The sequence below is a fragment of the Coregonus clupeaformis genome, chromosome 35 (assembly GCF_020615455.1).
Source record: "Coregonus clupeaformis isolate EN_2021a chromosome 35, ASM2061545v1, whole genome shotgun sequence".
NCBI lineage: Eukaryota > Metazoa > Chordata > Actinopteri > Salmoniformes > Salmonidae > Coregonus > Coregonus clupeaformis.
The window spans coordinates 26,675,869-26,700,672 of record NC_059226.1 but is presented as its reverse complement, the minus strand read 5'-3'; the positions used below and the strand labels follow the sequence as shown (position 1 = coordinate 26,700,672).

The 24,804-nt window shown below is 45.0% G+C and overlaps 2 protein-coding genes across 3 annotated transcripts in view; both read right to left on the bottom strand.

The window, feature by feature from the left end:
* Positions 1–624: 624 nt before the first annotated feature.
* On the bottom strand, positions 625–10,085 carry LOC121551513 (charged multivesicular body protein 6-like). The gene is made up of 8 exons (XM_041864211.2): positions 9,826–10,085; positions 9,234–9,343; positions 6,363–6,450; positions 6,051–6,137; positions 5,458–5,523; positions 5,217–5,297; positions 1,189–1,264; positions 625–970 (listed from the first exon to the last, which is right to left on the bottom strand). The coding sequence occupies exons 1-8, from the start codon at positions 9,889–9,891 to the stop codon at positions 921–923; spliced, it is 624 nt and encodes a 207-aa protein (XP_041720145.1). The 5' UTR covers positions 9,892–10,085; the 3' UTR covers positions 625–920.
* A 5,133-nt stretch (positions 10,086–15,218) lies between these two features.
* Positions 15,219–24,804, bottom strand: part of LOC121551512 (protein tweety homolog 2-like) — a 67,996-nt gene continuing 58,410 nt past the window's right edge. The window contains exons 8-15 of one of the 2 annotated variants that reach the window (XM_045210973.1): positions 24,287–24,336; positions 23,188–23,280; positions 21,117–21,209; positions 20,681–20,823; positions 19,644–19,829; positions 19,283–19,361; positions 16,665–16,677; positions 15,219–16,034 (exon numbers count right to left, since the gene is read on the bottom strand). In XM_045210973.1, the coding sequence (XP_045066908.1) occupies positions 15,994–16,034; positions 16,665–16,677; positions 19,283–19,361; positions 19,644–19,829; positions 20,681–20,823; positions 21,117–21,209; positions 23,188–23,280; positions 24,287–24,336 (698 nt within the window). In that variant the 3' untranslated portion in view covers positions 15,219–15,993. The remainder of the gene's footprint in view (positions 16,035–16,664; positions 16,678–19,282; positions 19,362–19,643; positions 19,830–20,680; positions 20,824–21,116; positions 21,210–23,187; positions 23,281–24,286; positions 24,337–24,804) is intronic. The other variant, XM_041864210.2, reaches the window with a different exon arrangement.

Here is a 24,804-nt window from a genome sequence, read left to right as displayed (position 1 = left end):
TAGTGTTTCATTCATCATTAAAGAGATTGAACAAGGGAGGTGTGTACACTAGGAGACTTCAGCACAACTGTTCTCCTAGGAAGCCTTGGGGTGTGTTGTGTGTGTCTGTGTGTCTGTGTGTACACATATGTTGTTGTGTATTGTTTTTAACCAGCTACATATCATATTGTCCAACATTGGGACAATAAAGTTTTTACGAAGAGGAATGTGTACTTCTGGTGTACCTGCACTCCATTCTATGAGAGAGAGCAATCAGGGAATGGACAGGCCAGCAGACTGTCTGTATGTATGTATGTATGGATGCTGCTTCTCCATGAAGTAAGAGACCAGCATGACTAAATCCATCCACAGCTACTGCTGTTATTGTTGTTGTTGAGTCAGTTGGACTAGCTCCATCCACAGCAACTGTTGTTATTGTTGTTGTTGAGTCAGTTGGACTAGCTCCATCCACAGCAACTGTTGTTATTGTTGTTGTTGAGTCAGTTGGACTAGCTCCATCCACAGCTACTGTTGTTATTGTTGTTGTTGAGTCAGTTGGACTAGCTCCATCCACAGCAACTGTTGTTATTGTTGTTGTTGAGTCAGTTGGACTAGCTCCATCCACAGCAACTGTTGTTATTGTTGTTGTTGAGTCAGTTGGACTAGCTCCATCCACAGCTACTGTTGTTATTGTTGTTGTTGAGTCAGTTGGACTAGCTCCATCCACAGCTACTGTTGTTGTTGAGTCAGTTGGACTAGCTCCATCCACAGCTACTGTTGTTATTGTTGAGTCAGTTGGACTAGCTCCATCCACAGCTACTGTTGTTATTGTTGTTGTTGAGTCAGTTGGACTAGCTCCATCCACAGCTACTGTTGTTGTTGAGTCAGTTGGACTAGCTCCATCCACAGCTACTGTTGTTATTGTTCTTGTTGAGTCTTGTCTACGCTGCCAGCATCTCTCTGTTCTCCTTATTCTTTGCTAGTCTTCTCGCTGGAAAACAATGAAACTATTGTCAGTGACTGTATCTACAAAGCGTCTCAGAGTAAGAGTGTTGATCTAGGATCAAGTCCCTCATCTGTCCATATAATCCTATTAATAAATGATCTAAAAGGCCAAACTGCTCCTAGGTCAGTTCCTACTGTGAGACTGTCAATACTTACTACCATAATGATTGAGGTAGTGTAACAGGGTAAAGACAGTACTGTTACCTGGCTCTGTCTCAGCTGGTTCTGGGACCTCTGGTAGAGGCTCAGTGGGGACCTCTGGAAGTTCTACATCTTCTCCCTGCAGCAGTAGAGACAACGGTTACACAGGTTAAACAGGACTTGATCAGGTTATCATTACCAACAGGTTAAACAGGACCTGATCAGGTCAAGTCATCATTGCCAACTGGTTAAACAGGACTTGATCACGTCAGGTCATCATTACCAACAGGTTAATCAGGACCTGATCAGGTCAGGTCATCAAATCAAATGTTATTTGCCACATGCGCCAAATACAACAGGTGTAGACATTACAGTGAAATGCTTACTTACAAGCCCTTAACCAACAATGCAGTTTTTAAGAAAATAAAAAGTGTTAAGTAAAAAATAGATAAGTAAAAAATAAAAATAAATAAAGAGCAGCAATAAAATAAAATGACAGTAGGGAGGCTATATACAGGGGTGTACCGGTACAGAGTCAATGTGCGGGGGCACTGGTTAGTCATTAGCTTGCATAAATAATTAACAGAGTAGCAGCAGCGTAAAAGAGGGGGTTGGGGTGGGGGGGCAATGCAAATAGTCCGGGTAGCCATGATTAGCTGTTCAGGAGTCTTATGGCTTGGGGTTAGAAGCTGTTAAAAAGCCTTTTGGACCTAGAGACTTGGCGCTCCGGTACCGCTTGCCGTCTGGTAGCAGAGAGAACAGTCTATGACTAGGGTGGCTGGAGTTTTTGATAATTTTTAGGGCCTTCCTCTGACACCACCTGGTATAGAGGTCGTGGATAGCAGGAAGCTTGGCCCCAGTGATGTACTGGGCCGTACACACTACCCTCTGTAGTGCCTTGCGGTTGGAGGCCGAGCAGTTGCCATACCAGGCGGTGATGCAACCAGTCAGGATGCTCTCGATGGTGTAGCTGTAGAACTTTTTGAGAATCTGAGGACCCATGCCAAATATTTTCAGTCTCCTTAGGGGGAATAGGCTTTGTCGTGCCCTCTTCACGACTGTCTTGGTGTGTTTGGACCATGATAGTTTGTTGGTGATGTGGACACCAATGAAATTAAAGCTCTCAACCTGTTCCACTACAGCCCTGTCGATGAGAATGGGGGCGTGCTCAGTCCTCTTTTTTTTCCCTGAGGTCCACAATCATCTCCTTTGTCTTGAGCACGTTGAGGGAGAGGTTGTTATCCTGGCACCACACGGCCAGGTCTCTGACCTCCTTCCTATAGGCTGTCTCATCGTTGTTGGTGATCAGGCCTACCACTGTTGTGTCGTCGGCAAACTTAATGATGGTGTTGGAGTCGTGCCTGGCCATGCAGTCATGGGTGAACAGGGAGTACAGGAGGGGACTGAGCACACACCCCTGAGGGGCCCCCGTGTTGAGGATCAGCGTGGCAGATGTGTTGTTACTTACCCTTACCACCTGGGGGCGGCCTGTCAGGAAGTTCAGGATCCAGTTGCAGAGGGAGGTGTTTAGTCCCAGGGTCCTTAGCTTAGTGATGAGCTTTGAGGGCACTATGGTGTTGAATTCTGAGCTGTAGTCAATGAATAGCATTCTCACGTACAGTTGAAGTCAGAAGTTTACATACACTTAGGTTGGAGTTATTAAAACTCGTTTTTCAACCACTCCACACATTTCTTGTTAACAAACTATAGTTTTGGGAAGTCGGTTAGGACATCTACTTTGTGCATGACAAGTAATTTTTCCAACAATTGTTTACAGACCGACTATTTCACTGTATCACAATTCCAGTGGGTCAGAAGTTTACATACACTAAGTTGACTGTGCCTTTAAACAGCTTGGAAAATTCCAGAAAATTATGTCATGGCTTTAGACGCTTCTGATAGGCTAATTGACATCATTTGAGTCAATTGGACCTGTGGAGGCCTACCTTCAAACTCAGTGCCTCTTTGCTTGACATCATGGGAAAATCAAAAGTAATCAGCCAAGACCTCAGAAAAAACATTGTAGACCTCCACAAGTCTGGTTCATCCTTGGGAGCAATTTCCAAACGCCTGAAGATACCACGTTCATCTGTACAAACAATAGTACGCAAGTATAAACACCATGGGACCATGCAGCCGTCATACCGCTCAGGAAGGAGACGCGTTCTGTCTCCCAGAACAACAGCAAAGGACCTTGTCAAGATGCTGGAGGAAACAGGTACAAAAGTATCTTTATTCACAGTAAAACGAGTCCTATATCGACATAACCTGAAAGGCCGCTCAGCAAGTTAGAAGCCACTGCTCCAAAACCGCCATAAAAAAGCCAGACTACTGTTTGCAACTGCACATGGGGACAAAGATCGTTTTTTTTGAGAAATGTCCTCTGGTCTGATGAAACAAAAATAGAACTGTTTGGCCATAATGACCATCGTTCTGTTTGGAGGAAAAAGGGAGATGCCTGTAATCCGAAGAATACCATCCCAACCGTGAAGCACGGGGGAGGCAGCTTCGTGCTGTGGGGGTCCTTTGCTGCAGGAGGGACTGGTGTACTTCACAAAATAGATGGCATCATGAGGAAGGAAAATTATGTGGATATATTGAAGCAACATCTCAAGACATCAGTCAGGAAGTTAAAGCTTGGTTGCAAATGGGTCTTCCAAATGAACAATGACCCCAAGCATACTTCCAAAGTTGTGGCAAAATGGCTTAAGGACAATAAAGTCAAGGTATTGGAGTGGCCATCACAAAGCCCTGACCTCAATCCTATAGATCATTTGTGGGCAGAACTGAAAAAGCGTGTGCGAGCAAGGAGGCCTAAAAACCTGACTCAGATACACCAGCTCTGTCAGGAGGAATGGGCCAAAATTCACCCAACTTATTGTGGGAAGCTTGTGGAAGGATACCTGAAGCGTTTGACCCATGTTAAACAATGTAAAGGCAACGCTACCCAATACTAATTTAGTGTATGTAAACTCCTGACCCACTGGGAATGTGATGAAAGAAATAAAAGCTGAAATAAATCACTCTACTATTATTCCGACATTTCACATTCTTAAAATAAAGTGGTGATCCTAACTGACCTAAGACATGGAATTTTTACTAGGATTAAATGTCAGCAATTGTGAAAAACAGAGTTTAAATGTATTTGGCTAAGGTGTATGTAAACTTTCGACTTCAACTGTAGGTGTTCCTCTTGTCCAGGTGGGAAAGGGCAGTGTGGAGTGCAATAGAGATTGCATCATCTGTGGATCTGTTTTGACGGTATGCAAATTAGAGTGTTTCTTTCTGGGATAATGGTGTTGATGTGAGCCATGACCAGCCTTTCAAAGCACTTCATTGCTACAGACGTGAGTGCTACGGATCGGTAGTCATTTAGGCAGGTTATCTTAGAGTCCTTGGGCACGGGGACTATGGTGGTCTGCTTGAAACATGTTGGTATTACAGACTCAGTCAGGGACATGATGAAAATGTCAGTGAAGACACTTGCCAGTTGGTCAGCGCATGCTCGGAGTACACGTCCTGGTAATCCGTCCGGCCTTGTGAATGTTGACCTGCTTAAAAGTCTTACTCACATCGGCTACGGAGAGCGTGATCACATAGTCATGCGGAACAGCTGATGCTCTCATGCATGCTTCAGTGTTGCTTGCCTCGAAGCGAGCATAGAAGTGATTTATCTCGTCTGGTAGGCTTGTGTCACTGGACAGCTCACGGCTGTGCTTCCCTTTGTAGTCTGTAATAGTTTGCAAGCCCTGCCACATCCGACGAGCATCAGAGCCGGTGTAGTACGATTCAATCTTAGTCCTGTATTGACTCTTTGCCTGTTTGATGGTTCGTCGGAGGGCATAGCAGGATTTCTTATAATCGTCCGGGTCAAACAGGTTAAACAGGACTTGATCACGTCAGGTCATAATTACCAACATGTTAAACAGCATTTGATCAGGTCAGGTCATCATTACCAACATGTACAGCAGGGATAGGACTCCAGTCCTAGGGCCAGAAGACTTCTGGTTTTCAGCAGGAAATGATTCAGACCTGTGACACCAGTTCAGATAACAGCCAGAGTGAACTGATGTACCCAGTATGATACACACCTGAGTGATAGCCTCCAGTTCAGATAACACAGCATCCTCATCCTCCTGAGTCAGGGAGCCTGACAGCATCTCATCTATTTGCTGTAGGACCAATCAGAGCAGAGCATGTTAGCTGGGCAGCAACAGGCAGCAACACGCACTACACTGAAGACAGTCCTTGGGATGGATTAAGAGTTAGGACTGTAAAAAGGGGTATATCAATTTGATTGATTGATGAGACCATGGGAAATGAGAAACTCACCCTCTGGTACTCTACAGCATCCTGGGTCTCATCCATGATTCTCTCCACATCCTCTAGTGACATGGCCTGAGAGGAGGAGACAGGGACAATGTCAAGTTTGGATCAGAAACTCTTCCAGTTTACTTATTCTCTCTCTGTGTGTGTTTGTGTGTATGTATGAGAGGGATGAAACATTTTCTCTCTTAAAGAGAATAACTCTCTGAGCAGGTTGTGGATAGACAGACAGTGTAACCCAGGATATGCGGCAGCAGCAGTGACACCACTAGGCTCGCTGTAGTCAGGGATTTGTAACCTAATCCTTTAAATCTACAAACAATGTGCACAGCGACGCTAGCTAACACAGTCTTTGTTCTTGGGTGCAGGTCACGTAAAAGAGGTTACATGCCAGTGGAAGGTTTATTCATTAACACTTATGACTCTGAGCTGAATGTCTTACACGTGTGTGTGTGTGTGCCTGCCTTAGCGCACGTGAGTGTGTGTGTGTTTGACTGTGAATGTGGGCTTATTCTGTCAATGTGACTCATTTGTATTCTGAGCGAGAGCAAATTCCCCCCCATAGAAAATTGTGGACTAAAAATCAAACCATACCCTACCTCATGCATACTCTTCAGACAGTCATTTCCAACCTTCAGCCCCTCAATGACTTTCATCTCGATCTGGACAAACTCAATGTCTTGAACCTGTGAAAACATTTACAGTACACGCTAAGATATAGAGGATCCACCACTGAACCTGTAAAAACATATCAGTATGTTAAGATAGCATTCACTATACAGAACATCAAGATATACCCAGCCAGCATACCTTTTTGAAGACAGGTTGGCCGTGCAAAACATTACATCAACGTAGTTAAATTCCATACAAGTCAATGAAACCATAGGACCCATTAAGAGCCTCAGCCTCACCATGCGTTCCAGGTTTGATATCTGGTTCTCAGTCTTGTCTAGCAGCTGATCCTGATAACGCTTCTTCTTGAGAAGAATCAGTGCCTTTCTACGGAGTGGAAGAACAACACACTGCACAATAAACCAAGTCCTAACATAACAACAAGTGTTTATTTTTGCTCATCATCAAGCAGCTAGTCATACATTGATCAGGTTCAGTCAGTACACAATTTAAACGTCAGATTATGGTGATATTGACTATACTTGATATAGTTTAGTAGTCCCAGCTGTTTGCTAGTGTAATGGGAAATGTAATATAAATAAAGTTAATATGCAGTTAAGTGGTTAACACAATGTATTCTACTTTTCCATTCTGTAATACACAGGATTCTGTTTGTGCAAGGTTGACGGTCACTAGACTTGAAGGCTACACTTGAATGTTATGGCCAGTTCTATGTGCTGATAGTGGGAGCCAGACTAAAGGTGCCAGTTATATGTGCTGATAGTGGGAGCCAGTCTAAAGGTGCCAGTTATATGTGCTGATAGTGGGAGCCAGTCTAAAGGTGCCAGTTATATGTGCTGATAGTGGGAGCCAGTCTAAAGGTGCCAGTTCTATGTGCTGATAGTGGGAGCCAGACTAAAGGAGCCAGTTCTATGTGCTGATAGTGGGAGCCAGTCTAAAGGTGCCAGTTCTATGTGCTGATAGTGGGAGCCAGACTAAAGGTGCCAGTTATATGTGCTGATAGTGTGGGAGCCAGTCTAAAGGTGCCAGTTCTATGTGCTGATAGTGGGAGCCAGACTAAAGGTGCCAGTTATATGTGCTGATAGTGGGAGCCAGTCTAAAGGTGCCAGTTCTATGTGCTGATAGTGGGAGCCAGACTAAAGGTGCCAGTTCATTGTGCTGATAGTGGGAGCCAGACTAAAGGTGCCAGTTATATGTGCTGATAGTGGGAGCCAGTCTAAAGGTGCCAGTTCTATGTGCTGATAGTGTGGGAGCCAGTCTAAAGGTGCCAGTTCTATGTGCTGATAGTGGGAGCCAGTCTAAAGGTGCCAGTTCTATGTGCTGATAGTGGGAGCCAGTCTAAAGGAGCCAGTTCTATGTGCTGATAGTGGGAGCCAGTCTAAAGGTGCCAGTTCTATGTGCTGATAGTGGGAGCCAGACTAAAGGTGCCAGTTATATGTGCTGATAGTGGGAGCCAGTCTAAAGGTGCCAGTTATATGTGCTGATAGTGGGAGCCAGTCTAAAGGTGCCAGTTCTATGTGCTGATAGTGTGGGAGCCAGTCTAAAGGTGCCAGTTATATGTGCTGATAGTGGGAGCCAGTCTAAAGGTGCCAGTTCTATGTGCTGATAGTGTGGGAGCCAGTCTAAAGGTGCCAGTTCTATGTTCTGATAGTGGGAGCCAGTCTAAAGGTCCCAGTTATATGTGCTGATAGTGTGGGAGCCAGTCTAAAGGTGCCAGTTTTATGTGCTGATAGTGTGGGAGCCAGTCTAAAGGTGCCAGTTCTATGTGCTGATAGTGTGAGAGCCAGTCTAAAGGTGCCAGTTCTATGTGCTGATAGTGTGAGAGACAGACTAAAGGTGCCAATTATATGTGCTGATAGTGGGAGCCAGTCTAAAGGTGCCAGTTCTATGTGCTGATAGTGGGAGCCAGTCTAAAGGAGCCAGTTCTATGTGCTGATAGTGGGAGCCAGTCTAAAGGTGCCAGTTCTATGTGCTGATAGTGTGGGAGCCAGTCTAAAGGTGCCAGTTATATGTGCTGATAGTGGGAGCCAGTCTAAAGGTGCCAGTTCTATGTGCTGATAGTGTGGGAGCCAGTCTAAAGGTGCCAGTTCTATGTTCTGATAGTGGGAGCCAGTCTAAAGGTCCCAGTTATATGTGCTGATAGTGTGGGAGCCAGTCTAAAGGTGCCAGTTCTATGTGCTGATAGTGTGAGAGCCAGTCTAAAGGTGCCAGTTCTATGTGCTGATAGTGTGAGAGACAGACTAAAGGTGCCAATTATATGTGCTGATAGTGGGAGCCAGTCTAAAGGTGCCAGTTCTATGTGCTGATAGTGGGAGCCAGTCTAAAGGAGCCAGTTCTATGTGCTGATAGTGGGAGCCAGTCTAAAGGTGCCAGTTCTATGTGCTGATCGTGGGAGCCAGACTAAAGGTGCCAGTTCTATGTGCTGATAGTGGGAGCCAGACTAAAGGTGCCAGTTCTATGTGCTGATAGTGGGAGCCAGTCTAAAGGTGCCAGTTCTATGTGCTGATAGTGGGAGCCAGTCTAAAGGCGCCAGTTCTATGTGCTGATAGTGGGAGCCAGACTAAAGGTGCCAGTTCTATGTGCTGATAGTGGGAGCCAGTCTAAAGGTGCCAGTTCTATGTGCTGATAGTGGGAGCCAGACTAAAGGTGCCAGTTCTATGTGCTGATAGTGGGAGCCAGTCTAAAGGTGCCAGTTCTATGTGCTGATAGTGGGAGCCAGACTAAAGGTGCCAGTTCTATGTGCTGATAGTGGGAGCCAGTCTAAAGGTGCCAGTTCTATGTGCTGATAGTGGGAGCCAGTCTAAAGGCGCCAGTTCTGAGGACATTCTGGTTATTATTGTTGTATCTGTAGACTGTGAGAGTCACTACCTTGTCTTATTTCTTTTGTCATGTGTTTACAGAACATATGTGATTAGGAATGGATGTAAGGGCCTGCTCAGAGATGGCTCGTTAGACATTATGCTCTGCTTCTGTGCTGGAGGTGTCTCCCTGTTGCAACGTGTATTAAACCATTGACTTTATCAACGACCGCTCCGGTCTTCATTTCACCTGGAAAACGCCCTATTACAACAAGACAGAACAAACAGATCTGGGACCTGGCTATAGCCTAGGCTAGATGATGCCTGAACAAGTGAAGTATCCTGTCTCACTCTTTCTTTCCATCCTTCAGCAGCTGCTTGGCCAGATTCCTCTCCTTCTCCAGCTGCAGGGTGACTCGCTTCTGGTAGTGCTTCAGTTTATCTCTCTGCTGTTTCAGTTGCTGGAGAGTTTAACATTCACAACGGGACAATCAGACACAGTCTCAATAGACTCAGTTCTGAACAGGGCTATCATTATCAGACATTGTTTACCAAGTAGATAGCTAGCTGCCTACAATATCATTCTACCAAGAAAATAGTTCGCTGGCTACAGTCCCTAGCTAGTTAGCTATCTAGTTAACTATAAATACCTGTCATACCCTATCATTTGAAGGCTCCGACACTGTTGATGCGATCACAGCTGGCTACTGTTAATCACTTTGAGAGGTCATGTCACAGTTTTAACAGCAGCAGCAGCGACTGTCCCGTGATCGCTCATGAGTGTTGACAACTAGCTAACGTTAGCTAGCAGGGATTGTTACTAAGTGTTACCAAGTTACTGTGTAGATCAGACAGCTAGCTAACGTTAATCCAGGCCAGCCACTAGAGCTAGTAAGCTAGCTAGCGTCCCTACTATTGAAACAGGCTAGCAACAACAACTCACCAGAATCGCTCGGTCTTGTTCTGTAACTCGAGAAGGGCGACTCTTTCTCCCAAAAACGTTTCCCATAACGTAGCCACATCCCCGCCACTATCCTCTACTTTGATACAGAAGCTATTTTTTCTTGGGGGAACATGTTTTTGTGATTATGTTTACAAGTCGCTGGGTTTAGCTAACGAACTTTGCTAACATAATTCAAAGCCACACCCTTTCCGCGTTTAGTACGGCATCCGGGACGGGTAAATGTATTCCAATTATGTATATAAACCCAGGATTGCACATGCTATGTTTTGGCCATGCTATGTTTTGGCCATTGAGAGGCTTTGAAGCCACCTGTCGGCCATATTGGCACTCCCCAGTAGGAGCAGTCCTCCATCCATAGGAATGAATATAATTCTATAATATTTCAATTTAATGTTTCAGTATTTGTTTGTTGTAGTGGGGACAGTAATATTAATAATCTATTTTTAGAATTTGTATGTTTAGCTCACATAATATAATTAAAAAGTAGGCTTTAAAGTGTCTGTAATAGAACAAACATGGCATTAATAAATGCGTTTCTTTAGCTTCCGACCACTGGTGAGGGAGTGTCAAGATGGAGGCTTGGTGGCTTCAACACAACACCCCCATTAGTTATCTTGTTGTTATTAGTCCCATCCTTCAGCTCCATTCAACACCTCCCGTCTATCTCTTAACACCATCCATATTGGATTTCTATTTGCCATATATTTTTCAACTGTACTGTGATGTTTCACAAAAGTTCTGAACCCTTCTATTCTCATTGTTTCTACAGATTGTACATTGAAAATAAACATTTTGGCTAAAAGTATTATTATATAATTGATCGATTGACTATGACTTTTCAGATCACCCAGTAGTGCTATCTGCAGGGTTAGCTCCAGGTAAATATTCCTTCAGCCATTCCTGGACCTGTGACCAAAAACAAGCTACAAATGAACAGTAACAAAACAAATGACCTAATGATTCTGTCTCTTCGCAGCAAAATCTGCAGAGCTGGAAAGATTGTATCCCCCATATAAATAACATTATTTTGGTGGCAAGAATTTTGTGTAATAATTTAAATTGTTCATAAGCTTGGTGTGCCTCTTTTGTGAGTGTCTTCAGAAGCTGACGATGTACTGACAAATAATTTAAAAAACGAATGTCTTCATGACTAACAAGCTGACTATGTATTGAAGAAGCATTGACAAACGAATGCCATCATGACGAACAAGCTGACGATGTATTGATGAAGCATTGACAAACAACTGCCGTCATGACTAACAAGCTGAAGATGTATTGACGAAGCATTGACAAACGAATGCCATCATGAAGAACAAGCTGACAATGTATTGATGAAGCATTGACAAACAAATGCCGTCATGAGGAACAAGCTGACAAACTAATGCCATCTTGACGAAGTATCAACAAACTGATACCATATTGTATGCTGTACTGATGAAGAGCTGCTGAATAAAGCCTTGTCCGACCGAAGTTATGTAGGACCAGGGGCGGTGTGTTCAATAGGGCGATATGGGCGACGCACTGCCAAACGGGAAAAGGAAGGGATTTTTTTTCTAATAAATTATATCACGGCAACAGTAGTTATCAGTGTTCTAATCTGATCTGACTGCCACTAAATGTCAAATCAGGCTAAAGTCGTGCTTCAAATGGCCCCGCCCGTTTTTGGGGCGATTTCAGTCATGTTGAAAATCGCCCAGAAGTCTGTCATAGACTCCCATGTAAAATCTATTTTTTTCAAATTTCAAAGCTTTCAATACAATCTCTATGGGTGTCTGTGGGCTTGCACTTACGCGCTTTCGTCATACGTGACGTAACCATGAACGTAACTAAGAAAATAGCGGCTAGCAGCGTCTCTGTTGCGACCTGCAGTGTGGCGTTATCTTATGTTTTTAATTTGTACACTTAGTGGCGTTATTTTATGTTTTTAATTTGTACACTTAGTTTACAAACATTCTGCCAACCATGGATTTCCAGTGGTGGGTTTTGGACTGATCTTGTTGATCGTGTACATACCCGCTACGAACGGACTAAATAATGAAAACGCTGCTGGCAGCGGAATCCAATACAGCTGGGAGACTTGGCTGGATGACAGAGTCCCGGACAGAGAAGTGGAGCCGGCCGAGCTTCACCCTGGTCAGAGCGGACCGCGATCTGACAGTCACAGGGAAAATCGATCCTGGTAAGAGAGCGACTCTGTACCCCCGACATTGAACTGCTTTCTGTGTCACTGCGACCTTACTATCTGCCCCGTGAGTTCCCCCAATTGTTTGTTACCGTTGTGTACTGTTGATAATCACAAGTTTACTGGAGAACTGAGACCAAGTAGAGACTTTGGACAGGGTGGATATGGTATAATAAAGGCAGTTTATTCAGAGGTAAAGATATCTGGAATCGCGTGCACGGACTCGTTCGTCAAACTCTTAGGGAGCTATCTGAAGAGAGCCCCGAAAACATTGTGTGCAGACATTTTATACAATAAATGATGTAGGTTGAATCTAGTAGTTCTGATCTTCTGATTGGTCCTGATGAGTTGGGCGAGGTCCCCTCCACTGTTGCATTGGCTCTGAGTCGGGTTCTCTGTCTTCAAATGTTCAGCCTAAAGAGAGGGGATTTTTGTGTGTGTGTGTGTGTGTGTTTAACAGTGATGATGTGTGTGTGTGTGTGTGTTATCAGTGATGATGTGTGTGTGTGTGTGTGTGTGTGTGTGTGTGTGTGTGTGTGTCCTCAGAGCAAGAACTCGTGAGTTGGAAGAACTGAGAGACCTATGGCGTGGGTGTTGTCCTTGGCCACCTGCTGACAAGGCTGACAAGATAGGACTCTTTTGTCCATTGTTATAGGATAGGAACAGCATTGATTGAAAACAAACGCCCAACACAAAATGGGTCATGCACAAGATTTTAGTCAGACCAAGCTATAACATTATATATTTACTACGACAGTACATTCAACCAAAAGCTAATATAACAAAGGCATCAGAGATTATTTATAATCTGTCACAGAAACTGGAATCCATCTCCCCAGATCAGTCAATAAATGCTTCTGGTATTGACTTATATGCTGCCCCTGTCTTCATGTTGTTGCTGGACATATCTTTTTTAAAATGTGTGTAGGTCACCTAAATCATCAGAAAAATTGCCCCTCCTGAGAATTTTTTCAGGAGCCGCCACTGTGTAGGACTATTCTTTGAGTCGGACTGCCCTTAAAAGTAATTCGGAAGATGTGGACCGCAGTAACGCCAACGCCATGCAGCTATCTCCCTGTGGTGTTGTTGGTGCGGCTCATTCTGCCGTTTAATACGGTCTATAGTTCCGCCCATCATCAAGGAAGAGGAAGACTGTGTTAGCGCTACGGTCAATGCCACTGTGCTTGACTCCAAAGGCAATTCAATTCTAACCAGGGAGCATGATGGCACGTATGGCTCTAATTCACCAAAAGTGGATGCAAAAGTATGGCACCTGCACCGAATCATGGAGGAGTGGTGGGACGGTATGGCTGCGACCCCGACACACGCTTCGTGGTGCCCCCCGGGACGGGGCACTGGATGGCCCTGCTGCACGCAGCAACTTCAAGAAAAATATAATCAACGCCTTTGCCTTCAACAACTCCGCCAACTCCAAGGAGAGCACCGTCAAGATGGGCCACGAAGGTACGGGTGATATGGAGGCATGATGATCACCAAGTCGTACGTCAAGGAGATAGTGGGCCTGCTGGAGAGGAACCTCAAGGTGCTGGTAGACATGTTGGTGGGCCGACGCGGCTACCCCAAGAACATCAACCTGTCCACTAGATGTCAGGCTACACCACCTTTGTTACTGGCATGTCTTTCTTTGTGCTTCATACCATTTCACCTCTGTTTTACGACTTGGCTAGATATAGGTTTGGCTACACCTGCACTAATCTTTTCTAACTATCAGTGACTTTGCTAATAGCTGCTTTATTGTGGAAAAGGTGTACTTACTATGACTGTGATACGAGGTTGTCTCACCTTGCTAGCTACCTTAAGATGAATGCACTAACTGTAAGTCACTCTGGATAAGAGTATCTGCTAAATGACTAATATGTAATAATATGTAGTATGTGTGCAGTACAATATATTGCATAATCTATGAATGACAGTTTCTCTTATACAGACAGTGTGTGTGGGCAAAATAGACAAATAAACACAGAAAGCTTTTTTTTCACTCTATTTATACACTTGGTCCAATACTTCAACAAACGTAGAAAATAAACAGCAGTTGACTGATCTCAAACATGGAATAAATGAACATGGAACCAAGAATTAACAATGATGGGTTATCTTATCTGACTGTTAAGGGCCCCTGCAGTACTTTTCTTTGACCATGTCTTAACCAATTAAATGTATATATCTATAGTCTTAACAGACCCACGTGCATGCATTGTGCTTATAGCACATCTCTCCAAATGTGTATTTTGTCATTCAACATGGAACTGAAGGGATGAATTGGCACAATGTTTCTTTCTGTGATTGTGTCTAACTCACAGTAAACAAACATCCAATAAACATGACATCAGTGATAATACTTAGCAGTAATTCACCATCAACACCATTTCAGTTGTTGATTGTTTCCTGTCATCCTATCCAGGGAATGTTTAACATGCTAATGTACAGGCAGCAGGCCTATAGCCTAGAATCCAAACGTAATATTACTCTAATTCAGACGGTGCACCCCAATGCTCTCACCTTCCTCCTGAAGGGTGAACTCGTTCACTACTCCCCACAAGTTTAAAAGCATTGGATTGGTGTAGACATGGGCTAGAGGGACAGTCATTTCCTTTCAAATCCATGCAGGGAAGTGAATAAGTGCATTCTTTGGGGAAAAGGAGCGATTATTGGGACACAGTCACAGATTCAAGTGACACAATAGTGAATCAGAGCAATATTCCGTTTAGATGTCAAGCTACAGAAAGCCCTCAGTGTTGTCTTGAAATGAACTGGCATGGAACCCAAACTGAATATCACTTTGTTTAACTAATTTCACTGATTCACTGAAACAATAATGAAACAGACTGATATTCAGTTTTGAATCCAGGCTAGAATTGAGCAGGACACAGCATGCATGATGACAAAACATAGGAGAACAGAGAGAAACAGGTTACAGAAAATTAAGGCTTTAGAAACATCATCATGTATCCTTTCTCCTCAGTCCCCCTCACACGTAAATAGTACACTCTTAGAAAAAAGGGTTCTAAAAGGGTTCTTCGGCAGTCCCCATAGGATAATCCCTTTTAGTTCCAGGTAGAACCCTTTTTAGTTCCAGGTAGAACCCTTTTGGGTTCCATGTAGAACCCTCTGTGGAAAGGGTTCTACATGGAACCCCAAAAGATTCTACCTGGAACCAAAAGGATTCTACCTGGAACCAAAAAGGGTTTTTCAAAGGGTTCTCCTATGGGGACAGCCGAAGAACCCTTTTAGGTTCAATGAATAACATGAAAGACAAGTGAAAATACAGTGTCCGTTTTCATCAAGTTTGACGCATCACTCTGAGGGAAGACATTATGAAGGCTTTGGGTTTTGTCAGATGTGTAAGAGCTGTGTAGTCAACTGTAAGAGGTGCTGAATGCTAGTCTGGCTAGATGACAGTTTGTAATAATGATGATAGGTTGATGAAGACTGAAGAGAGTTCATGTCATAACTCTGAAGGAAATCCATCTGGTTATTTGTTGCCCCCTGAAATCCATCGTAGGTGATGTCACTCACAGGGAAAATATAAATGTTCAACTTGGTCCATAATAATCATGTCTTTTAATCTGGCTCCAGACGAACATTTGAAGAAAACACATAACTGAATTGTCAGTTTGTCTGGGGAGATGCAAGTGCACTTTACACTCTGGATTATATGTAGTCTCCTGGTTTCTGCATGTACAGTACAGGACTTGGAGAGCGTCAGTGTGCTCCTGAGGTGTTGTTGACCCCATACCTCCTGCATTTAAGTAACAGATGGCCAGGAGAGCATGGTAAGACATCCATGGACAGGGTTATCTGTAAACACAGCTTCCTTAGTACAGTGGTAGTCCCAGTCAGCCACCACAGTGTGTCCCAGACAGACCCTTCCTGAGGGGGACCAGTAGGCCATGGTTGGGGGCTACACCTGCTGGAAGTCTGTCCCGAAGTGTCTGATCTGTGTGTCAGTCATAGACAGGTAGGTGGTCCTCATTCTGGGAGAATACTGCAGGAGGAAGGAACAAAATACACGTTAGATCACATAACTGTGTGAAAGCAAAATCGTTTTTTCTATCAATCAAACTTTGAAAAATGTCATAAATGTTCAAACATTTGTTTTGATTAGGAGGTGCTCCGTGGTGGGTAGGTCAGGGGGTTGTGTGACTCAGTGTTCTGAACTACAGGGTGGCGGAGGAGTCGGTAGGACACAGGTCACAGGTGAAGGGCAGGCAGAGGTCAAAGGTGAGGGGCGTGTGGGTGAGATTTGGGGGCACATCACATGAAAAGTTCCACTCACAGGTTAACACACTGAGGACACAACATCGCCGGAGGTCAGAGGTCATACAGCTGAGGTTAGAGGTCACAGAGCTTAGAGAGATCACATTGGGGTCAGGACCAAACAAGCTGATTGGTTAATAATGGTCAGTCTCATTCCGGAGGTGTAGGGTTACAAGAGCAATAATTAGAACTAAGAACTACTTCTAAGAATTAGAAGTAAGACTTAGAACCACCTTTTATTAGACGGGGTGGAAGGAGAATGAGAGCGGTACAACAAAATAAAGTATCCTCCTTAATAAAGGAAAGGGAGGTATAAAGGTAGAGTAAGGTTTTGTGTAGTGTACAACAGAACACTTACTGTTTCTAAATGTCTGGGAGTAAAAGAAAATACAAAAATAAAGTTAGAAGCAAAATATGAGTTAGATGTCCGGTAAGGATTGGAAAAGAACAAAGTCTTCTTTAAGACAGCATGAAGAGATATGCTAGGTCCTGTCCTGTAGACTATATGGCACATGTAGCAAAAACAAAAGGCCAGTATGATTGGCACACAAAAAGGTTTTAGTCGTTAAATTAAATATTCGTACAATATAGGATGGACAACTGTGTTATTTGCAACGGCTTAAAAACATCCAGTGGAATATATAACGTTTCATAAATAAATAGGTCACAAAATAGGTTACATCTATCCAAATAAATAAACATCTGAATTGGATCTGTTTAAAAGACAGCTTCCTAGCATCTAGTCCCACTTGTTTCCTGATGGCAGAGATTTACCCTGTGTGTTAGCAGTATCATTTATTAAACAGCGGCTGACATTGTAGTTGTTCAGTAGTAATAATAACACCACTGACCTCCCTTCTCATGTCAGGGTACACAGCACACCATTTGTTCTGAGCAAATGTACAAGAAGAAGTACTCTTGTCTTGACCTCTGTGCAGAGTCAAGTGCTCTGTAGTCTCACTTGCCTGTGTGTGTGTGTGTTGTGAGAACAGACTAAGTGTTCTAACTCTGAAGGGTTTGATTCTCTCCCTGCACACAGCAGCACTAGAACAATGATTGTGCTTCACAACAACATACTGTAACATTACCAGTCAGGCCATACTGTAACAGGCATTAGCAGGCTAGCCTCTCTCTATGGCCATTAGCAGGCTAGCCTCTCTCTAGGGTCATTAGCAGACTAGCCTCTCTCTAGGGTCATTAGCAGGCTAGCCTCTCTCTAGGGTCATTAGCAGGCTAGCCTCTCTCTATGGCCATTAGCAGGCTAGCCTCTCTCTAGGGTCATTAGCAGACTAGCCTCTCTCTAGGGTCATTAGCAGGCTAGCCTCTCTCTAGGGTCATTAGCAGGCTAGCCTCTCTCTATGGCCATTAGCAGGCTAGCCTCTCTCTAGGGTCATTAGCAGACTAGCCTCTCTCTAGGGTCATTAGCAGGCTAGCCTCTCTCTAGGGTCATTAGCAGGCTAGCCTCTCTCTATGGCCATTAGCAGGCTAGCCTCTCTCTAGGGTCATTAGCAGGCTAGCCTCTCTCTTTGGCCATTAGCAGGCTAGCCTCTCTCTAGGGTCATTAGCAGGCTAGCCTCTCTAGGGACATTAGCAGGCTAGCCTCTCTAGGGTCATTAGCAGGCTAGCCTCTCTCTATGGCCATTAGCAGGCTAGCCTCTCTCTAGGGTCATTAGCAGGCTAGCCTCTCTCTAGGGTCATTAGCAGGCTAGCCTCTCTCTAGGGTCATTAGCAGGCTAGCCTCTCTCTATGGCCATTAGTAGGCTAGCCTCTCTCTAGGGTCATTAGCAGGCTAGCCTCTCTCTAGGGACATTAGCAGTCTAGCCTCTCTCTAGGGACATTAGCAGTCTAGCCTCTCTCTAGGGTCATTAGCAGGCTAGCCTCTCTCTATGGCCATTAGCAGGCTAGCCTCTCTCTAGGGTCATTAGCAGGCTAGCCTCTCTCTAAGGTCATTAGCAGGCTAGCCTCTCTCTATGGCCATTAGTAGGCTAGCCTCTCTCTAGGGTCATTAGCAGGCTAGCCTCTCTCTAAGGTCATTAGCAGGCTAGCCTCTCTATAAGGTCATTAGTAGGCTAGCCTCTCTAGGGACATTAGCAGGCTAGCCTCTCTCTAAGGTCATTAGCAGGCTAGCCTCTCTCTAAGGTCATTAGCAGGCTAGCCTCTCTAGGGACATTAGCAGGCTAGCATCTCTAGGGACATTAGCAGGCTTGCATCAGAGAGCATCAGGCCAAATAATGGCACAAGAGCGAAGAACATGTACTGTTTTGTCTGTATTTCAGTCCATGACCAGCAGAGAGCAGTCTTTCACCATAATGTGCAGTGGAAGGGCCAATCCCAAATCGACCCCCTAAACCCTAATGGAAATCTGAGAGCATTTGATTGGTATAAGCAATATGGTCAAACTTCCAGATGGCAAGGTGGATCACAAGTGCATAGGGTGCAGGATTTAGGGGACAATTTGGGATTGGGCCAATTATTATCTGTTGAACGATTGTCCATTTACATTTGAGTCATTTAGCAGACGCTCTTATCCAGAGCGACTTACAGGAGCAATTAGGGTTAAGTGCCTTGCTCAAGGGCACACCAACAGATTGTTCACCTAGTTGGCTCAGGGATTCGAACCAGCGACCTTTCGGTTACTGGCCCAACACTCTTAACTGCTAGACTACCTGCCGCCCCAGGAGGTTCTGTCAGGCTGTGGATACTGTATGGTATACATAGTAAAGGCAGCAGAGACTGGGTCTTGGAGAATGTCTGTGGTCCTTCAGTACAATATGATGTATTAGTGTTGATGACATTCTCTAACAAGGGACCTGCTTGGCCTCTGGCTGTACACACAGCTCTATACATGAGTCTGTCTGTGGCCCTTCAGCTCAGTAGAACGTAGCAGCGTTAATGTTCATGTCAGTGACATCATCACACAAGGGACCTAGCCTCCAGAACGAGGGACCTGGCCTCTAACGTTAGTGGCCAACGCACCGAGGGTGGCGGGGATCCCCTCCCGATCAGAGGAACGTTCTCATAGCGAGGGTTCCCTCCAAACAGCATAGACTGATTCCTATAGGAGAGAGAGAGAGAGAGAGAGAGAGAGAGAGAGAGAGAGAGAGAGGGAGAGAGAGAGAGAGAGGAGAGAGAGAGAGAGAGAGAGAGAGAGAGAGAGAGAGAGAGAGAGAGAGAGAGAGAGAGAGAGAGAGAGAGAGAGAGAGAGAGAGAGAGATGTGAGTCAAACACAGTGCTGCTTATTCCAGACACACAGATACGGACAGTGACACACATAGACAGACACACACACAGGCCGACACAGACACCCTACCCCACCCGACCTCCTCTCTCTACTTACATGTACTCTGAGGTGGGGAGGATGGCAGCAGTCTGTGGTGGAGGGTGTAGACTGGCCTGGCTGTCCAGACTGCTGCTGTAGCTACAGAAGCTGTGTACATGGCTGGCTCTACTGGGGTTGTAGGCCATATGACGGGCCTGGGGGTTAAACGGATCCTCCTCATCGATGTCGTCATAGTCCCTGTCCCTGAGATCACCACAGGAGCGAGCACCATCAGTCAGCACCAGGCTTTCTGTTAGTTTCATTTCAAGGAAGGGCACAATGGCGCCCAAAGCAACATCCAGACCCTCTAGCATCAACATCCAGACCCTCTAGCATCAACATCCAGACCCTCTAGTATCAACATCCAGACCCTCTAGCACCAACATCCAGACCCTCTAGCATCAACATCCAGACCCTCTAGCATCAACATCCAGACCCTCTAGCATCAACATCCAGACCCTCTAGCATCAACATCCAGACCCTCTAGCATCAACATCCAGACCCTCTAGCATCAACATCCAGACCCTCTAGCATCAACATCCAGACCCTCTAGCATCAACATCCAGACCCTCTAGCATCAACATCCAGACCCTCTAGCATCAACATCCAGACCCTCTAGCACCAACATCCAGACCCTCTAGTATCAACATCCAGACCCTCTAGTATCAACATCCAGACCCTCTAGTATCAACATCCAGGCCCACTAGCACACAGTTTGGTGGCACCTTCATTGGGGAGGACAGGCTTGTGGTAATGACTGGAGCGGAATCAGAGGAATGGTATCAAATACATCAAACACATGGTTTGATGCCATTCCATTTGCTCCATTCCGGACATTATTATGAGCCGTTCTCCCCTCAGCAGCCTCCACTGTTAATTGAAACCAATAGACACAATAGAACCACTATAGCAAACAAATGAAACATATTTTAGGCCATGAATCTCCCAGTCCTTATTTGGTTAGGCTTAGGTGTAAGGGTCAAGGTTGGGGTTGTGGTTATGGTTACAGGTAGGTTGAACACACATAGACCAAATACAGTGTTACCAGTCCCTACCTGCTGGCGATGAGGGTCCATGCCCGGGGGATGGCACACAGCATGGCACAGAAGGCACTGACCGACAGCAGAGAGAAGAGGCAGAGGTAGAGGAGACCCTCCACCCCGTCATAACACACCCCCATCAGACCATCCAGGTAGTTCTACAAGACAAAACACCCTCACTGTTACCCTCACTGTTACCCTGACTGTTAAGATGATACCTTTATTGTCCATCAACCACAAGAAGATCATTTGAAGACATCCGAGTACTCAATTTCTATTTCTGGTATTGTCACAACGTGGAGTGTTGTGCGATAAGAGTTTTGGGGGGATTTCAAAGAACCTAAGAGCACCTATTGTCTTTTTATTCAAGTGTGTCTGGGTATGTTCTCATTCTACAGACGCATTCTGACTGTAACCACGACGTCCTCTTGTCTCAGGGTAACCACCTCACCTTATGGAGCCCCCTGCAGTCTAGCAGGGCTGTTAACTGGTGCAGGTTGAACTCTGTAGAGTTCAGCAGGCTCTGGATCCCCAGAAGATCTCTCTGTAGACAAGGTATAAAAATAGTGTGAGGAACAACACACCTCCTGTAACACTGTGTCCTCCAGTAACACTATGTGTCCTCCTGTAACACTATGTATACTCCTGTAACACTATGTATCCTCCTGTAACACTGTGTCCTCCTGTAACTCTAGGTGTCCTCCTGTAACACTATGTATCCTTCTGTAACACCATGTATCCTCCTGTAACACTATTTATCCTCCTGTAACACTATGTGTCCTCCTGTAACTCTATGTGTCCTCCTGTAACACTATGTATCCTCCTGTAACACTATGTGTCCTCCTGTAACACTATGTATCCTCCTGTAACACTATGTATCCTCCTGTAACACTATGTGTCCTCCTGTAACTCTAGGTGTCCTCCTGTAACACTATGTATCCTCCTGTAACACGATGTATCCTCCTGTAACACTGTCTCCTCCTGTAACTCTAGGTGTCCTCCTGTAACACTATGTATCCTCCTGTAACATTATGTATCCTCCTGTAACTCTAGGTGTCCTCCTGTAACTCTAGGTGTCCTTCTGTAACACTATGTATCCTCCTGTAACTCTAGTTGTCCTCCTGTAACACTATGCATCCTCCTGTGACACTATGAATCCTCCTGTAACTCTATCTTTCCTCCTGTAACTCTAGGCGTCCTCCTGTAACACTATTTGTCCTCCTGTAACACTATGTATCCTCCTGTAACACTATGTGTCCTCCTGTAACTCTAGGTGTCCTCCTGTAACACTATGTGTCCTCCTGTAACACTATGTGTCCTGTAACTCTAGGTGTCCTCCTGTAACAATATGTATCCTCCTGTAACACTATGTGTCCTCCTGTAACTCTAGTTGTCCTCCTGTAACACTATGTATCCTCCTGTAACACTATGTATCCTCCTGTAACACTATGTATCCTCCTGTAACACTATGTATCCTCCTGTAACACTATGTGTCCTCCTGTAACTCTAGGTGTCCTCCTGTAACTCTATGTTTCCTCCTGTAACACTATGCATCCTCCTGTAACACTATGTATTCTCCTGTAACACTATGTGTCCTCCTGTAACACTATGTGTCCTCCTGTAACACTAAGTGTCCTCCTGTAACTCTAGGTGTCCTCCTGTAACTCTAGGTGTCCTCCTGTAACAATATGTAACCTCCTGTAACTCTAGGTGTCCTCCTGTAACACTATGTATCCTCCTGTGACACTATGTATCCTCCTGTAACTCTAGGTGTCCTCCTGTAACTCTAGGTGTCCTCCTGTAACACTATGTGTCCTCCTGTAACACTATGTATCCTCCTGTAACACTAGGTGTCCTCCTGTAACTCTAGGTGTCCTCCTGTAACTCTAGGTGTCCTCCTGTAACACTATGTATCCTCCTGTAACACGATGTATCCTCCTGTAACACTATGGCTCCTCCTGTAACTCTAGGTGTCCTCCTGTAACACTATGAATCCTCCTGTAACACTATGAATCCTCCTGTAACTCTAGGTGTCCTCCTGAACACTATGTATCCTCCTGTAACACTATGTGTCCTCCTGTAACTCTAGTTGTCCTCCTGTAACACTATGTGTCCTCCTGTAACTCTAGCTGTCCTCCTGTAACACTATGTGTCCTCCTGTAACACTATGTATCCTCCTGTAACACTATGAATCCTCCTGTATCCTCCTGTAACACTATGAATCCTCCTGTATCCTCCTGTAACACTATGAATCCTCCTGTAACACTATGTGTCCTCCTGTAACACTCTTCTAAACACAGTGGCACAGAGCACTAAGTAACCCTAACATGTTAAACAGACATGCAGGATTTGACAATTACTCTCTATGAGGGCTTTAATAGCGTTTTAGCGCTCTGCCCTTATGTGTTTAGAAGAATACAGCGTCAGCATCAGCACTAGATGTTGAGCTCCATAGAGATATCTGTACTGAATATAATAAATATAATGCTATTTTTATGTTGATGGCTGCTCCATCCACTCACCTCAGCAGTGGGGAAGACAGGTACAGAGAACTGCAGTAGTCCCTGTATTTGGATCTGCATGGTGGTCAGAGACCTCTGGAAGATAGTCAGAGACTGACACACACACGCACGCACGCACGCACGCACGCACGCACGCACGCACGCACGCACGCACACACACACACACACACACACACACACACACACACACACACACACACACACACACACACACACACACACACACACACACACACACACACACACACACACACACACACACACACACACACAAATTGTAGAGTCAAAGCTGTGTAGAAACATGAGTGAAAATATGTCATAAAGTGTGTCATTATGGACCCTTAATGGAGGAGTTCATTTCAGACGGAGAGCCCCAGATTATCCAGATTACCCCACCCACCCCAAAACACACACACACTCCGACCCCCGCTCTCCCCCAATCTGATCCCTAGCACAAACAACAGACAATATGTCCATTGGCTGAGCCATAAGAGGGCAGATTATCTGTGTCTATTTAACAAGGCATAACACAAAGCTTTAAATGGATACTGCTATGTGTGTGTGTGTGTGTGTGTGTGTGTGTGTGTGTGTGTGTGTGTGTGTGTGTGTGTGTGTGTGTGTGTGTGTGTGTGTGTGTGTGTGTGTGTGTGTGTTTACTGGCCATGAGGATGTATCTGGCCTCTGTATATTACCTCAATACATGGACCATTAATCCTGCCTTTTTAAATATGTAATATCCCCGGCATGGTAAATAAATAAAAGGGATTTGGGGGATGGAGGGGTTGGTCTGTGTGTGTGTGTGTGTGTGTGTGTGTGTAGTCCCTGAGGCAGACTATACACACTGTCTATGTCTACACCCCACTAATTACCTACAAACCCCACATTTAAAATGTACTTGGATCAAAGTGTATTTCTGTTATGGCCTGAAAGTCATTAAATTAGTAGTGCTGCCTGTTTTTATTCTCAGAGGCTCAACAATGTTTTGATTAACATCTGCTTCTGAGCTAATCAAACTAATGAGGGAAAACTACTTTTACAACTAAAAGATCATTCATGTAATCAGTGTGTGTGTATGTGTGTTAGAAGGTGATTTCAGTACCTGTTGGAAAGGGTTGGGTAGACTGCAATACAGGTAGTAGTGTGTCACTTCTGTTCAGGAGAGAGAGAAGGAGAGAGAAAGAGAGGAGAGAGAGAGGGACGTGGAGAGAGAGAGAGGAGAGAGAGAGTGACAGGGAGAGAGAGAGAGGGACGTGGAGAGAGAGAGAGGAGAGAGAGAGTGACAGGGAGAGAGAGAGAGAGAGGAGGGAGAGGGAGAGAGGAGGGAGAGAGAGAGAGAGAGAGAGAGAGAGAGAGGAGAGAGAGAGAGAGAGGGACGTGGAGAGAGAGAGAGGAGAGAGAGAGAGTGACAGGGAGAGAGAGAGAGAGAGAGAGAGAGAGAGAGAGAGAGAGAGAGAGAGAGAGAGAGAGAGAGAGAGAGAAAGAGAGGAACAGGGAGATAGGGAGGGGGGCAGAGAGCGTGAGAGGAGAGAGAGGGGGAGAGGATACATTTTAAATTTTTAGTCATTTAGCAGACGCTCTTATCCAGAGCGACTTACAGTTAGTGAGAGAGAAAGAGAG

What these genes read in the sequence shown, in the direction of transcription:
- LOC121551513 (XM_041864211.2), bottom strand. Translation starts at nt 9,891, where the DNA reads ATGGGAAACGTTTTTGGGAGAAAGAGTCGCCCTTCTCGAGTTACAGAA. An exon ending in AACAAGACCGAGCGATTCTG is followed by an intron (nt 9,344 to 9,825) that starts GTGAGTTGTTGT and finishes TAAACTCTCCAG; the next exon opens with CAACTGAAACAGCAGAGAGA. An exon ending in TATCAAACCTGGAACGCATG is followed by an intron (nt 6,138 to 6,362) that starts GTGAGGCTGAGG and finishes ATGTTTTCACAG; the next exon opens with GTTCAAGACATTGAGTTTGT.